We start from the raw sequence: 14,714 nt of genomic DNA on the forward strand, positions 1-14,714 counted from the left end.
GGGGAGGCAGTATGACGGATATTGCACCAAATATGTAACTTCCTGTTCTGCATTTGCTGCTCCTACTGCATGTGTGTACAGTGTTAGCCTCAGGCCAAGATGAGCAACAACATGTTGTGTATTGGCAGGAGTTTTGACAGTTGTCTTGAGGTTTCTCAGGCATCTGTGGAATGTCTTTGGTTTTTTTTAATGATTTTAATTTGTAATAACGCTGTGTAATGTGATCTACATAATAGTGAGTCTGATACACAGTACATGCAGTCTGTAATGCTACTTCTAATTTGGTGGCACCACCATGTGGTCAGCTGGCAGATCACAGTGAAAATAAAATGTACATGATTCAATGGCTTTCAAATAGTCTTTATGAATCTTTCATCCCACTCCCTCTTTGAAATCAAACCACCATTTCATAAATTACACAAGAACACAGCAGTGAAAACAAACATATTCATGCCCCAGACGGTTTACATTCATTTAAAATTAGCTTAAACATTTACAACATCACCAAACGCCACACGATTAGAGTCTGAACCAGCTGGCATACCTGAAAGTAGAGACTCTGTTGAGGTTGGATTTCTGTTTTTCTTTTGATATTTTTGTCCAAAGTCAATAGGATGTGAACATTTGACCTCATTAAAATGTTTCGGTCCTCACAGAAACCGGATGGAGCTGTAAGCATTTTAGTGTTCCTTGTTGACCACAAAGATAATTAAAAGACTCAACTACCGTGCATAAAAATAGATTTATTCACTTTGAACACCACTAAATCCCCGTGGTTTTGAGTATTATTAGCATAAAATTGAGTTAAAGGTCCAATTTATAAGAATCGTAAGATGGTGTCCGACGCGACCTGCAATCCCAAAGCATCAGTATTTGATGAGAAGGGAATTCTTATAAATTGGACCTTTAACTCAGTTTTATGCAGTGTTGTAAAAAGTACCCAAAAGTCATACTTGAGTAAAAGTAAGAGATAATAAGACAATGTGTTAAAATATTACTTCAATACAAGTGAAAGTCATATTTTATTTTTAATAAATAAATATATTTAAATATACTTACATTTCAAAAGTTAAAGTAAATTACGTATACTAATATGTTTGTGTGCGCTGTATGCCTCGGGTTGACAAATTATTATGATCAGCCAAAATCAGTGTGTTTCTTGTCTTACTGCGGATAAAATACCGTAGATTACTTTAAAAATAGACTACTTTGGCTCTGATGCAGCATGTAATCTGCAAAGTAACTAGTAAGTACAATACATCCCCTCCAAATTGTAGTGAAGTGGAAGTAAAAAGTAGCAGAAAATAGAAATATGGAGAAGTGAGTCGAATTTAAGCTTAAGTACAGTACTTGAGTAAATGTACTTAGTTACATTCCATTGCTGACTTTATTCCCAATAATACTAAAAATCACAGGGATTTAGTGATTATTCATAAATCTAATTTTATTAGATTTAAATTGGACCTTTAAACAAATATTGGAACAAAATACAGGTGATGAAACACTTTAGTATAGGACCACTAATGACATATCAGTCCAACCCCAAACAATTCCTTCTTGTACAGTAACAAATCTGAGTCCTGCAGTGCTAACGAAGCTCAAAGGCACCCCAGAATGTGCTCTCTCTTCGAATTTCACCTTTGATATCTATACTGACACTGTCTCCCTTACTGAGTTTGACAATCTTGGCCACCCACAGAGATCCCTCTGGTTCGTGTGGGAAGGTCCCCTGGACCAGTTTCTTCAGACTTATACCAGGCCTGGCATTTCTTATCAAGATCACAGATTTGGGCTGGTCATCCTTGCTGAAGGTGACCTGGCTGTAGATGAGGTAGAGGCTCTCCTTCTTGCAGTGGATGGAGTCGTTGCGCAGGACGAGGGAGCAGGAGTCACAACTGTCTGACGCTTTCCAAGAGTCGTGATCTGTAGGTACAATAGTAAACTTTTCTTTAGTGGTTCAGCTGTTGAGAAAACCCTTTCAGGTCACCGATGACACTTTAGACAGTGACATATGAGACCACTTTGGCTCAAATTGAGGCTCTATAGTCTACCAAGGCCCTCTGAGACATCCACACTCACATTTTCATCTCAAATTGAATAAGACAAATAAAGTTGATCTTTCAATTAATGGCTAATTTTTGCTTCCATTTGACAGACTAAGCATCCCCTGACAAACCGACGATGTCTGTCGCTGTGGGCTGTAATTATACCTTCAGTTGGCTCAGCCCACATTACAGCTCTGCTTCGGGTTTGTTGAGGTTTTAAGAACCCACTTCACACGGGAAAAAAGGCAATGTGGTGGGAGGAACACAATGCATGAGACTGGAAACATGACAGTGCCGTACTGTCTCTCTCAGTCAGTGGTTTAGTCTGACTGTGTTTTTATGCAGATGAGTTATTTGTGACTGTAGTTTATGTTAATCTCTAAGACATGACAGTTATTCAACTGGAGAGTGACAAACACACTGTGTATGTTACTGTATACTACTACTGTACTACTACTTCTCTACTACAAACTATAAGACTATATTAGCAACGATGTACGGAAAAATACATGATGAGTTATTATTTGTGGAGAGTTTAACACTCAAAAACATAAAGTAAAACTCATTATAAGCCCAAAGCTTTACATTTTGGTGCACATTTGTGATATGTGTGATATCAGCTTTTTCCCACCGACTTTAAAACCAGTAAATAAAGCAAGGACAAAAACTAAAATATAGCAATCTTTCATGAGAATTAACCAAACCTGAAAGTTGCATATTAATTTAGGACCCTGTCACATGTGGCAGGAACCTGATTCAGAAAATACATTTTCAAGGCTTTTAATGTGTTTTTTTGTGAAACTTGAGTTCCTGTTTCAGTCCATCTGAACTTCTCACTTAATAAAAGACCTGTTGTGCTTTTTGGTTTTTATGTAAAAGGTCTTGAAAGTTAAGTCTCCAACAGAAGCTCCTCTGTCCCACAGAAAACACTGCTCCTGAAACGCCTCATCAGTAGGCCCGCCTTTAATTCCCTGACTTGATGACCTCACACTACTTCACCATGTTGCACATTTGCGTTATTTATTATAAGTTTTAAGCTAGTTTGGCACAGAATAATTAATTTATTATCCTAAGCTGTTCTGTTGTTGATAGTAGCGCTGGCTCAGGCGTTTGCTAGATGACCAATCAGAGCAGACTGGGTATTCGGGTACAGGGCACAGTGCTGCAGCACTAGACAGTATGAGAAGGTGATTTTAAGCATTAAAGCATATAAACCTATTCTAGTAGTTACCCAAAATAAAAATTATGAACCTGAAATTAAAAAAAAAATTCCAATGGGGTGTTACTTTGTTGTTATTTACTCTTAAGTGCAACCACTTCCCCTCAGTCTGCCCTATTTCATTTAAAGACTTCCCACGTTTCTCAGAATGACTTTCAGCAGCTCCCTGAGAGCACGTCTGAACCTGTTGCACCTAGCATCCGTAGGTGTCTGCATTTTTTATGTGATAGAAACACAATGACAGCAAGAGAGATAAGGCCTTATAATCAAAACACATCTTGTATTTTGGTCCATTAAAACTTCTTGGGCAATTAAGTGACATTTCTGTCTTTTTTCCTGTGTGAAAGTCAGTGTAAAATGAAATCTCTTTTGCTTTGAAATCTCAGGCACTGACAACAGAACCTGACATCGACTGCACATTTCAGAAAGTTAAAATTGTTTCTGCTGTCACTGGAAATCTCAACTTGACATCTCATCATTTATGCCTGACTGATTTTTCACAGAAATAAACAAACAACCGGTGTGAGAAATGCAAAACTAAGGAATGAGGATTTAAAAATGCGACGTACCTCACCAAAGCGCTCATTACTTGACAGTTTTGATTTCTCCTCGAGCTCATAAAAAACAACCACTGACAGCATTAAAGTAGAAGTAACTATGCTCTCTAGAGCTATCTAAAACTCTAAAATATACATGACAATATAATGTCTTTATAAACACACAATCATTAAATCATGTGGATTTTCCACACAGGAAGAAGAGATGAAAATAAATCTAAATAGTAACCAGAAGAGGAAGTGTTTACTCACGCTTGTACAGCTGGATGTATGACAGAGAGGATCCTGAAAATCAGCATAACATAGAGGATTAGCTGCTGATGCAATCATGTGGAAATGTTCACAGTACATTTAACTTTAGAGTCATTTCTTTATAAAGGTTTGAGGATGTTGGTAGTAAAACAAGATCTAACTTACCTGTTAACTTTAAGGGAGCCACCATAGTGTTGACTGCAAAAGACAAGATGTGAGTTAAATTCAGTTTCATTTGTGTAGATATGGCTGGTTTTGTGTTTGAGCAGTGATGGAATGTAAAGTACAGTTTTGAGGTACTCTTACTTTACCTGAGTTTTTCCATTTTTTGCTACTTTATACCTTCACTCGACTACATTTTGTAGGCAAAAAGGTGACCTTTGCTCCACTACATAAATGTGAGAACTTGAACTTAATGAATATTCGATCTGACAATCGGTCGACCCAAAGTATAGAGCTAATACATACATGTCAATATGTGTATAAAGTGCCCAAAAGTCATACTTGAGTAAAAGTAGAGATTTAAGGGCTTTTCACACTGCATATAGTAACACCCAGGTTTACCCTCAGCCCATAGCTTAAAGATTCACACTGCACCTCTTATGAGCTCAGGGTTAAGCACACAAGTGCTTTGAAGTTAAGCTGAACATTTAAGAATGTTGTCTTACTGCTCTGTTCTAATTCTTAGCACCTCTGTGCCGCGGGCTTAGATGATTTTCTGGGGATAACACCACAAAGTTGGGGCTTACCCTCCTCTGGAGCAGGGCCAGCAAGCCCTAGGCCAAAGTCGGGGTTAGCCCTCTTTGGAATGCGCAAGTGTTAACACTTTCTTAGCCCGGGGCTAACAGCTCCCTTAGCCCGGGGCCAACAGCTCCCTTGGCCTGGGGCTGACAGCTCCCTTAGCCCGGGGCTAACAGCTCCCTTAGCCCGGGGCTGACAGCTCCCTTAGCCCGGGGCTAACAGCTCCCTTGGCCCGGGGCTAACAGCTCCCTTAGCCTGGGGTTGACAGCTCCCTTAGCCCGGGGCTAACAGCTCCCTTGGCCTGGGGCTAACAGCTCCCTTGGCCTGGGGCTAACAGCTCCCTTAGCCCGGGGCTAACAGCTCCCTTAGCCCGGAGCTGACAGCTCCCTTAGCCTGGGGCTAACAGCTCCCTTGGCCCGGGGCTAACAGCTCCCTTAGCCTGGGGTTGACAGCTCCCTTAGCCCGGGGCTAACAGCTCCCTTGGCCCGGGGCTAACAGCTCCCTTGGCCCGGAGCTAACAGCTCCCTTAGCCCGGGGCTAACAGCTCCCTTAGCCCGGGGCTAACAGCTCCCTTAGCCTGGGGCTAGGCGCAGTGTGAAAAGCACTATTGTGTTGAAGTGTAAACGTGAAAGTCACCTGCACAAATAGTGCTTGAATAAAAGTCTTATCAGATTTTTACTGTACTTAAGTATCAAAAATAGTTTTCTGACAATAAATGTACGTATCAAAGTATCAGCATTTTTCTGTTTATTGGGATCAGTGTTTGTTTTTTATCTGATTGCTGATCAGATTAATTTATTTGAAAATACACTTTGGCTCTGATGCGGCCTGTAATCTGGAAAGTAACTAGTAGGTAAAGTACAATATTTGCCTCCAAAATGTAGTGGAGTGAAAGTATAAAGTAACAGAAAATGAAAATACTCAAGTAAAGTACAAGTACCTCAAAATTGTACTTAAGTACAGTTGAGTAAATGTACTTTGTTACATTCCATCACTGAGTATAATATACTTTTAGCTCTCATTTCGATACTCAAGTACTATTTATATGGGTGACTCACTTTTACCAAAGTAATATTTTAACATGATATCTTTACTTTTAAGTATGGGTTCTTCTTACAACACTGAATACAGGGTTACTCTAAAAGGCTTCGTCTGAAGTGCACACTGTGAAAAGTTGACATGTGGTCAGTGTACCTGTTGGACTGACATCTGGCTTCAGCGTCGAGACTTCATCCTTAAAAAGACAGAAAACAAACCATCATCCTCTGCATCTTCATCATCCTCTCCATTAGTTTGTCATCTCAATGGCTCACACGTTGGTATTTAATACCAAAAGCACACATTGTTCATTCATGTGACATGTGACAGTTACATAAGAGTGTCATGCATGAATATGGAGCCTGATCCAGTCGTCCATAACTGTTCCGACTGCATTGCTGTACAGGCAGTAAGAGTTTTCTCTTCTCGTAGCGGATGTACTGACCTCAGTTGACTTTGGCTTGATTGAAGTGAGAAACGCAGCCATACCCACCATGGCCACAGTGAGGAGACCACACCACACCTGCAGCAGCAGGTACTTGGGAGATGACCTCGACTGACACTCCATTCTGTCAAACACAAACACAGACACTTTTAGTGAGTTTTGTCATTTATCTGAGGAGTCCTGGGACGGATACCAATACAGAGCCTTTTTACATCCTGGCGCTTTTTCTTGTAGCTTGGAGCATCATTCTTCGAGGTAGGGAAGGCAGTTCTGGAGAAAGATAGTTGATTGTTGAGTCTCATTCACAGGTTGTTGAATACAAACGCTTTGGGTCGGTATTCTGCTGAAATTCAAACTCAAAGCATTGGTATTTGACAACCGGGGAATGAAACTCAACAATCAACTATTCTTCTCTGGAATCTCTTTCTCTACCTTTAACATTTTACTGAGCAGCTTCACAAGAAGTGGTGGAAAGTAACCTGTGTGTATTTACTAGTGCACTGGTCACATGAACCGGGTGTTTTAACCAGACCTTGGGGGATCTCCAGTTGCATTTGACCAAAACACTGGACATGTAAAGTTTTAACTTTGCCAACATTAATTCTGGCGACTGGGTTGTCAGATGCTGTTTGTGACACATTGTGACACAACAGTACAATGCTATGATGCATCAGAATCACAATATAACCTTTATTTTTAGTATATTTTGCTGATGACTTTTGAATTTCTATGTTGAATTTAGGACTTTTACTTGTAAACGGTATTTCTGGCATTGTCATACTTGATAATAATACTTCTAATCATGTAAATAAACTACACACTTCTTTCACCACAGGCAACATACCATGTGGTCAGACAGTTAGAAAAGGTTGCAAATCGATCCCCAGTGTGACCTCATCATCTAAACAACAGCGAAAGAGAAACTGAGGAGACCTCTCAGACTGCTCGTGTCACCCGTCTTGATTAAGTCCAGAGTCTCTGTGTCTTTTTGTTACTATTTGATAAATGAAATGTTAACATGACTCAGAGGAATAATCGTCAAAACTAATGAAATATGACCCAGGTTGTAAAAAAAATCACTGCCCTTTAGCCAGTAACTCTAAAATAAGTGTTTACACACAACAACAGGACCAAATGTAAATCCCAGATTCACACATTGCATTGTGGGTATGTACCCTCAGCTCACAGCCACCAGGCTGGGATTTCACCTCAGTGGGTGTTTTTAGGTCCTGCACAGAGTAGCATTTCAGTGTCTTGTTTGTGGTTTGGTTGTTTGTTTGTAATGACATAGAGTGAAACTTGATCAATGATTGCTTAAATACCATGGTACACTGACCCTAAATCATGTGTCAGGGGTCTGTCACTCAAACCCCAAACCTTTATACAAGATTGTAACAGTGGTGTCTGGGTAATTTCCAGTGGCATACTTTACATTCCACCGTATATGATGTATGAAAACGAGAGTGGGTGTAACGCGTTTCAGGTTAACAGCATGGCAGAGTTACACAATGACCGGTGTGTCACTGAGTTTATCATAGTGTCAGCTGACACATTCACCTAAATACATTTTTTTTTTGCACCTTTTTGAAGAATTATAAGAAAGAATCTGGGATCTGCAGTTGGAAAAACTAAACTATATACCATTTCACTTTCGACAGCTGTTTCCATAGTGGGCTAGAGCTGTTGATAATCAATGTTGATAATCAATTAATCGAATGAGTCATTTTTTGAAGCAAAAATGTCATTTGCCGGTACCAGCTTCTTAAATTTTAAGGTTTTGCTGCTTTTCTTTGTCATTTATGAAAGTAAATAAAGAGTCTTTGGGTTTTGGACAGTTGCTTGACCAAAAGAGGCAATTTGAAGATGTTCCTTTGGGCTCTGGGAAATTGTGATGAGTATTTTTGATTATTCTGCACGATTAATTATAATAATCATGAAAATAATCGCCAGATTAATCGATACTGAAAATAATTGTCAACTGCAGCCCTATAATGGGCTGAGGCATCTTGCATCTGATTCTAAATCACATCCTCACTTGCACTTGTCATGTAACCACTAATAGGTTTATTACTCCAAATGCAAATCAGTCATTTAATACAAACAATATCCCATCAGGTCTTATTAAATCTGTTTTTCTGCACTGATATGGATGGTTGATCAGACTTTTTAATATAGAAACAGGAAAACTGATGCTCAAGAGTCAAAATTGAATTATGCACCGAAACATTTCATCATTTCCTGTGAATACTGTAGAAATACTGAAATGATGGCTTCATTTAACAAAAGAAGAGGAAGAAAATCCTATCTCTGATCATGTGTCTTCCCCTTTTTCATACTTCATGCATCATTTTGGAATTTCAGCCTCTTAACAGTTTTCTCTCAAAAGCAGTGATCCACAGACCCCTGAGTGAAAACACAAAAATCCTATATTCTCAGAGACATCACAGGAACATAAAACAATATTTTGACACACATTTAAGACACTAACTGAACTCACATAATAAATGGTGACTCACCCAGTGTGTGTTGCACTCTCAGTGTCCAAATTCATGTGCTGCTTCTCTCTGAGAGACATGACAGGTTGACAGGGTTTTCCCTTTTACACGGGCTTGTAGTGAAGATGAGATGGAGTTTTTCTCTGTACAGAGAGTTGTGGTTTGGCAGAGAGGAGGGAGGAGGCTGTGGTGTAGGTGGCGCTACTTGTAGATATGAAAACTGACAAGTACCACACAAGAACTGGTGTGAAAGTATTAATGGATTGATGAAACCCACATGCACTTTCATATAATGTGATGCGATAAAAAATCATTGCCTTCACTTTCTTTAAAATGAAAGTTAGGGAAAAAAGTTTAAAAATGTTTTAAAAATATGTCGAATTAGATGTGAAGGCATGCAGTGACACATAAAGAAATAGGTCTGTGGTGCGGCCCCTCACTGACACATTCATGTTTGTTGTGGGTGGTTTGTGATTTCCCACGTTTATAGGCCACGGTCAGAGTTTAACACCTAAACAAATATGACAGGGGCTTTTTCACACTGCATTTGCTCTCATGTGTGATGAGGAAATACACTGCGTGTCTTTTAAAAATGCAGCACGTTACGGAATCCCTTTGATATGCTGTTGCCTCACTCTGTCTCTCTCCAAAGTCTATTTTTGGAATGAAAAGACTTTCTACTTTTACTTTTAAGTATAGTATATAAGTATGTAGTTGACTTAACAACTTAGCTTAATGAGGAGCTTGAACACATCCGGTATTCAGATTTTCGAGCACATGTGTGGTTTTTATTAAAGGGTCAGCAACCAAAAGTCATACTTGTGTAAAAGAAGAGATATCAGGTTAAAATATTACTTTGTTATAAGTGAAAGTCACCTGTTCCAATAGTACTTGAGTAAAAGTCTTAAAGTATCTGTTATTAAATGTACTTAAGTATCAAGAGTTTAGGGTAAAAGTAAAATTATGCATATATCTACATGTATGTATACTGTATATTGTGAGCCTGGTCGATAATCGGATGCAATATTTGGCATTTTTCTGATTATCAGAAACAGTGTTTTTTAAATCTGATTTATTTAAATATGTGCTACTTTGTCCCTGGTTGAAGAATGTAATCTGCAAAGTAACTTGTAACTAAAGTTATCAAATAAATGTAGTGTAGGAAAAGCACAGTATTTGCATCCAAAATGTAGTGGATTACAAGTATAAAGCAGCAGAAAATGGAAATACACAGTACTTGAGTAAATGTACTTCAATACATTCCATCACTGGCCAACTTGATGTTGCTACTTGGAGTTTTTTTTTTTCCACTGTGCACATAAATAAAAATAAGTCTTAAATAAAATCTCTTTTAAACTACCAAGAGAACAGTATGAGTAAGATTTCCCACACGCTTTCTGACTGTAAGTCTCAGTATGTACAATAACAGCTAAACACGAGTTAAACATGTGTTATAGCTGTTAAGTATAAATAGTTAAGAAAGCTCCACAAGAGTAGTTTCCTGCTTCATGAAGCGCTTAAAATTTCCATGTTGAAATACCTTCACATTATCAGATTATCACTCGAGGTTCAATTTTATCACCTTCTTCCTTCCTTCCTGTTCCTACACAGACCAGCTATGGGACGACCTGCACATATTTAATTGAACTCGAAGTGTTTTCTTGCTTTTGATCTGAAAAAGTGCACATCACTGGAATGGGATTTTTTACAAGGTTATTTTAATCTACAAAGAGGACAGATTGACTAAGCTGTGCTACACCAACACCAAGTCAACACAGAGGGTAAATTCCCTTGAATAGTTTTGGGGGGTCATTTTTTGGCAGTGAAGTTTTGTTGTGGCATTTTTTTTTAGTCATTTAATTTCTTACCCATACTTATCATTCAAGGGGTATTTAAGGGTATTGGAGCACATATTAAGATAAAATACTGTTAGATTATCTTGTATGCTGATGTTTATTGGGACGATTGATATGATTTAATGGTAATTATATGTTTTATAGTTTAAATTGTCATTATTTCAGAGATTATATGTTTACTGCATAATGCTGCCTATGGTGTCAGGAATTATTGGCAGAGTGATACCCCAGTTACAAGTTACAAATGTGAAGTGATGTATGACATCCTCCTGTTCATACTGGGCATTAAAAGATAGTGGATAGAAGTTGATATCATCCAAACACACATTTGTCTGGTATTAAATTACCTCCTTTTGTTCAGTTCAGTTCATTATCTTGACCGCTTTTCCGTGAGGGTCGCGGAGATGTTGCCGCTTTATCCCCCCTTTCAGGGGATTGCGGGGGTTACTGGGGCCAAATCCAGTTCTCATAGGGCGGAGGCCAGGGTATATATTACCTCCTTTTGTTTCCTCTCAAAAGTTTCCTTGATGTCGTTCCACAAAACTTTTTTCACTAATTTGACAGACTGCCAGTCAGACTGAAGTCAGACTGCTGAGGCCTCATTTCAGCTTCTGATGATCTTGGGAATGTATTTTTTTTACACAGAACAAGGACTGTGTACAAACAAAGCTCATTAGGAAGTGATCTATTAATGCAACCTTGACTCCCACAAATTACGTTCATATATAACTAATTCACAACAGCAAGAACACTCTGATGGAAACATAATGTCTGCTGGAAAACATTTTCTATCACCATAATGAGGAAATGTTCGTCATTAACATATTTGGCAAGTCACAAAAATGTTTATCCTAAAACCCATCAGTAAAAATGAACACTGACATTTCTTATTTGTTTTCCACCACACTATCAGATCTTGCAATGCAATTTCCGCTTGTAGTGACTAGTACATAAAACTTTTTATTAACATTGGTTAAGGTTATGGAAAGTTTGTGGTCTGCAGAAAAAGTCTGCAGTGAGACATAACATGCTCAATTAACTCTCACCCTTTAACCGAGACCACAACCTTTTCCTTACACTCGCCCAGTCACCAGAGTTAAAGGAGACATCATGCTCATTTTTAGGTTGGTAATTTTATTTTGGGTTACTACAAGAATACTAGAACTGGAATTTTACAAGCTTTAGTGCTCAAAAAACACATCTGTTACACAGCGCTGTATTCCCCCTCCGTCTGAAACGCTCTGTTTTAGCTCCTGCCCCGTCCCGAACACACGCTCGAGACAGCACCGGTAGTGTGCCAAACTAATTATGCAAATGTGTGTCATGGTGACATACAGTAGCATGGTGTCACAAAGTCATGGAGGCAGTGTTTTCTGTGGGAGAGAGGAGCTTCTGTTGGTGCAGACGTTGACCTTTTAAACATGCAAAATCTTTTACATGCGCAACAACCTATAGCACACTGAAGGAAAGGTGAAAAAGCAAACGCAAAATAGGTCTCCTTTGAGTTTCCATTGTGAGTTTCTACAAACCTAGGACAAGTTAAATTTGTAGGTTTTACATGCATCATATCTACATTTCTACAAAACTAATTCTAACCCTAACCAAGAGGTTTTTGTGCCTAAACCTAACCAGACCTTTAGCAGAGCATTGCCACAACATAAAATGGAAAATTGAACATAAAGAAACGTAAAGTTTCAACATATATATATATATATATATATATATATATATATATATATATATATATATATATATATATATATATATATACATATAAAACAAATATTTGTGTTATATGTTTTTCAACATATGGCTGCAGAAATGTACTTTGCCAATGTTGCGGGACTTTCTTTACACAACAACAAGGTGAGAAATTAAACTTCAACAGCAGCTGCCTTTAAAGGTTTTATCATTAAAACATATGTATATGGGTAAAGAGGAGTGAATGATAGAAAACTTCTAAACTAGTTTTATGTACTTTCTCCCACAGAACAGCCTTGGCTAAGGCGAGGAAGAGAAAAATGCATGATATCAAATTTGCTACAAGACACAGAAACACTTGTCCTTATTGTTTGATTTATTCACATTTGGGTTGAACAAAACGTTTCCACCGAACATAAACCAGCCAGCAATTACATGTAAATGTAACAGGTTTGTTTTGGGATCAGTTTGAACTTGAGGAATGATCACAGCAAGCAAAAACTGTTTCAATGCACACCAGGGCGGCGGACTATTAATTTAAGACAAACTTGAAAAATTGTGAACCTATCCTTTAAAGTGGACCCAGTTGCACTGAAGCGGCTGCTTTGCTTTCACTTTTAGCCACGTCCGGAGAGCACTTGTAATGGACAGTGAAGAGCGATGGTAAGAGGAATAAAGGCACCATATTTCAGTCGTACACTCAGAGATGACGATGAGAAATCTTGGTATGAAAACAGAAGTGAGAGTTGGGTTTTGAAGAGAGACAGACACTGAGGATCAATTTCCATTTCACTTTACTGCGTTCGGTTTCACGTTCCATGGGACATCCCCAACCAGCCAGTCTATGTTCTCCTGGATTTTGTAAATGTCACCAACTTTCTCCTGTATTATCTCTGTCAAGCACACACACGCAAACAAACACACACACCTACACATGCGACATGAAAGAGAGGTGGGCTGGATGTGGGCTGTTCGGTGCTGTCCTCGCTCGAATCAAACAGAGGGCACGAGCACTGCTGTCTCTCATGTATATTACCTGTATTAGTGACAGTGTTTGATCGAAACTGAGTTCTTCGTATCAAATCCACATTATTTCCCCAAAAGGTTCATTGTCAGTTGTCAGCATCTCAGATACTGTCTAGATTTCACATTGATTACAAACGATCAGTGTTGAAATGCAGAAGTGTGTGTCCCTGGACTCAGCCACTGAAAACCACATTGTTTTTTAGTTTAAGGTCATTAGTTGTTACGTCAAAGTACAACTGAATGGGAACATTATGTCAGTGTCCAGTCCCATAGCTCTGCTGTAGACCACATGAGTAATCATATGAAGTTCTGCTTTTCAAGACATCGCTGGAATAAGCATGTGCTATATTGTTAGATCAATGAATATCAATCAATCAATCAGTCAGTCTTTATTTGTATAGCGCCAATTCACAACAAAAGTCATCTTGTGACTCTTTCCAAATTGTGCAGGTCTAAACCAAACGCGTAGAACTTAAAGGAACAGTTCACCCACAGTCGAAAATTCAGCCATTATCCTCTGACCCCCATGTCGATGGTTGAGTTACGTTTTTTAGTCCATCAAACATTTGTGGAGCTTCACAGCAAAACAGTGTTGCAGCATTCTCCTAAACACCAGAGGTAGATGGGGACAGAAAACAGCTAGTCTGGCATAATCCACATCTCCAAAAGCAGAGAAAGCCCAAACTGATTTGAAAAGACGATGTTTACTCCCTTTTTTTAAGCCAAAATCCTGTAGCTGTTAAGCTAAAAGTGAAGTTGGTGCACAAGCTCGAACGCACGAACATTTGGTCCATGTATTTCTGGACAGTAATCCTCTGGTGAAAAGTGTTCACAACCGGACTGCACAGAGGGACTCACTCAGTTGAGCTCATGTAGTGGAAATCTGTGGGAAGTTAGCAACATGGCTACGGCTAACAGGCTGGCTACTGTCCAAAGCATGAAACAGCTGTAAAAATCCCTTTAACTCTGATCTCAGTGGTATGAAAAGCAGAGTAAAACACCCAGTTGTATTTATAATTGGGAAGATTTTGTGACTCACTGTTATAGTAGAAAGAATGCTGGTTTTGAACCGTCTCGAGTCCCGTTGATAAGAGGGAATAGTAGCCAGAGAACAGACACAACACCGGAGCACTAGATCAAGTGCATGCCCACCCGTTAACCTCCATCAGCAGGGCTCTTTTTCCTTTGCAGTGCAGTTTCCACACTTATTTAAGTTATTTCACTGTTATCCGGGGATACAACCGGGGGAAAAAATGCCTCTTCCTGTTTTGGTTGCGCAATGGAAGACACGTCTCCTTTTGTGGCATAAACTTTCTTTTTGCTCTGAAAATCAGGCCCA

At 39.0% G+C, this 14,714-nt stretch overlaps 1 protein-coding gene across 1 annotated transcript; it reads right to left on the reverse strand.

Annotated features, from left to right (window-relative positions):
• Positions 1 to 354: 354 nt before the first annotated feature.
• lta (lymphotoxin alpha (TNF superfamily, member 1)) lies at positions 355 to 6,592 on the reverse strand. The gene is made up of 5 exons (XM_073485756.1): positions 6,298 to 6,592; positions 6,009 to 6,048; positions 4,239 to 4,271; positions 4,074 to 4,106; positions 355 to 1,923 (listed from the first exon to the last, which is right to left on the reverse strand). The coding sequence occupies exons 1-5, from the start codon at positions 6,418 to 6,420 to the stop codon at positions 1,589 to 1,591; spliced, it is 564 nt and encodes a 187-aa protein (XP_073341857.1). The 5' UTR covers positions 6,421 to 6,592; the 3' UTR covers positions 355 to 1,588.
• Positions 6,593 to 14,714: the final 8,122 nt, after the last annotated feature.

Source organism: Pagrus major, chromosome 17 (genome assembly GCF_040436345.1).
Source record: "Pagrus major chromosome 17, Pma_NU_1.0".
Classification (NCBI taxonomy): Eukaryota; Metazoa; Chordata; class Actinopteri; order Spariformes; family Sparidae; genus Pagrus; species Pagrus major.

Excerpts from the sequence above, each read along its gene's own strand:
- lta (XM_073485756.1), bottom strand. The coding sequence starts at position 6,420 with ATGGAGTGTCAGTCGAGGTCATCTCCCAAGTACCTGCTGCTGCAGGTG. Across the intron at positions 4,107-4,238 it reads GGCTCCCTTAAAGTTAACAG|GATCCTCTCTGTCATACATC; the intron begins GTAAGTTAGATC and ends GCTGATTTTCAG. Across the intron at positions 1,924-4,073 it reads ATACATCCAGCTGTACAAGC|ATCACGACTCTTGGAAAGCG; the intron begins GTGAGTAAACAC and ends TTGTACCTACAG.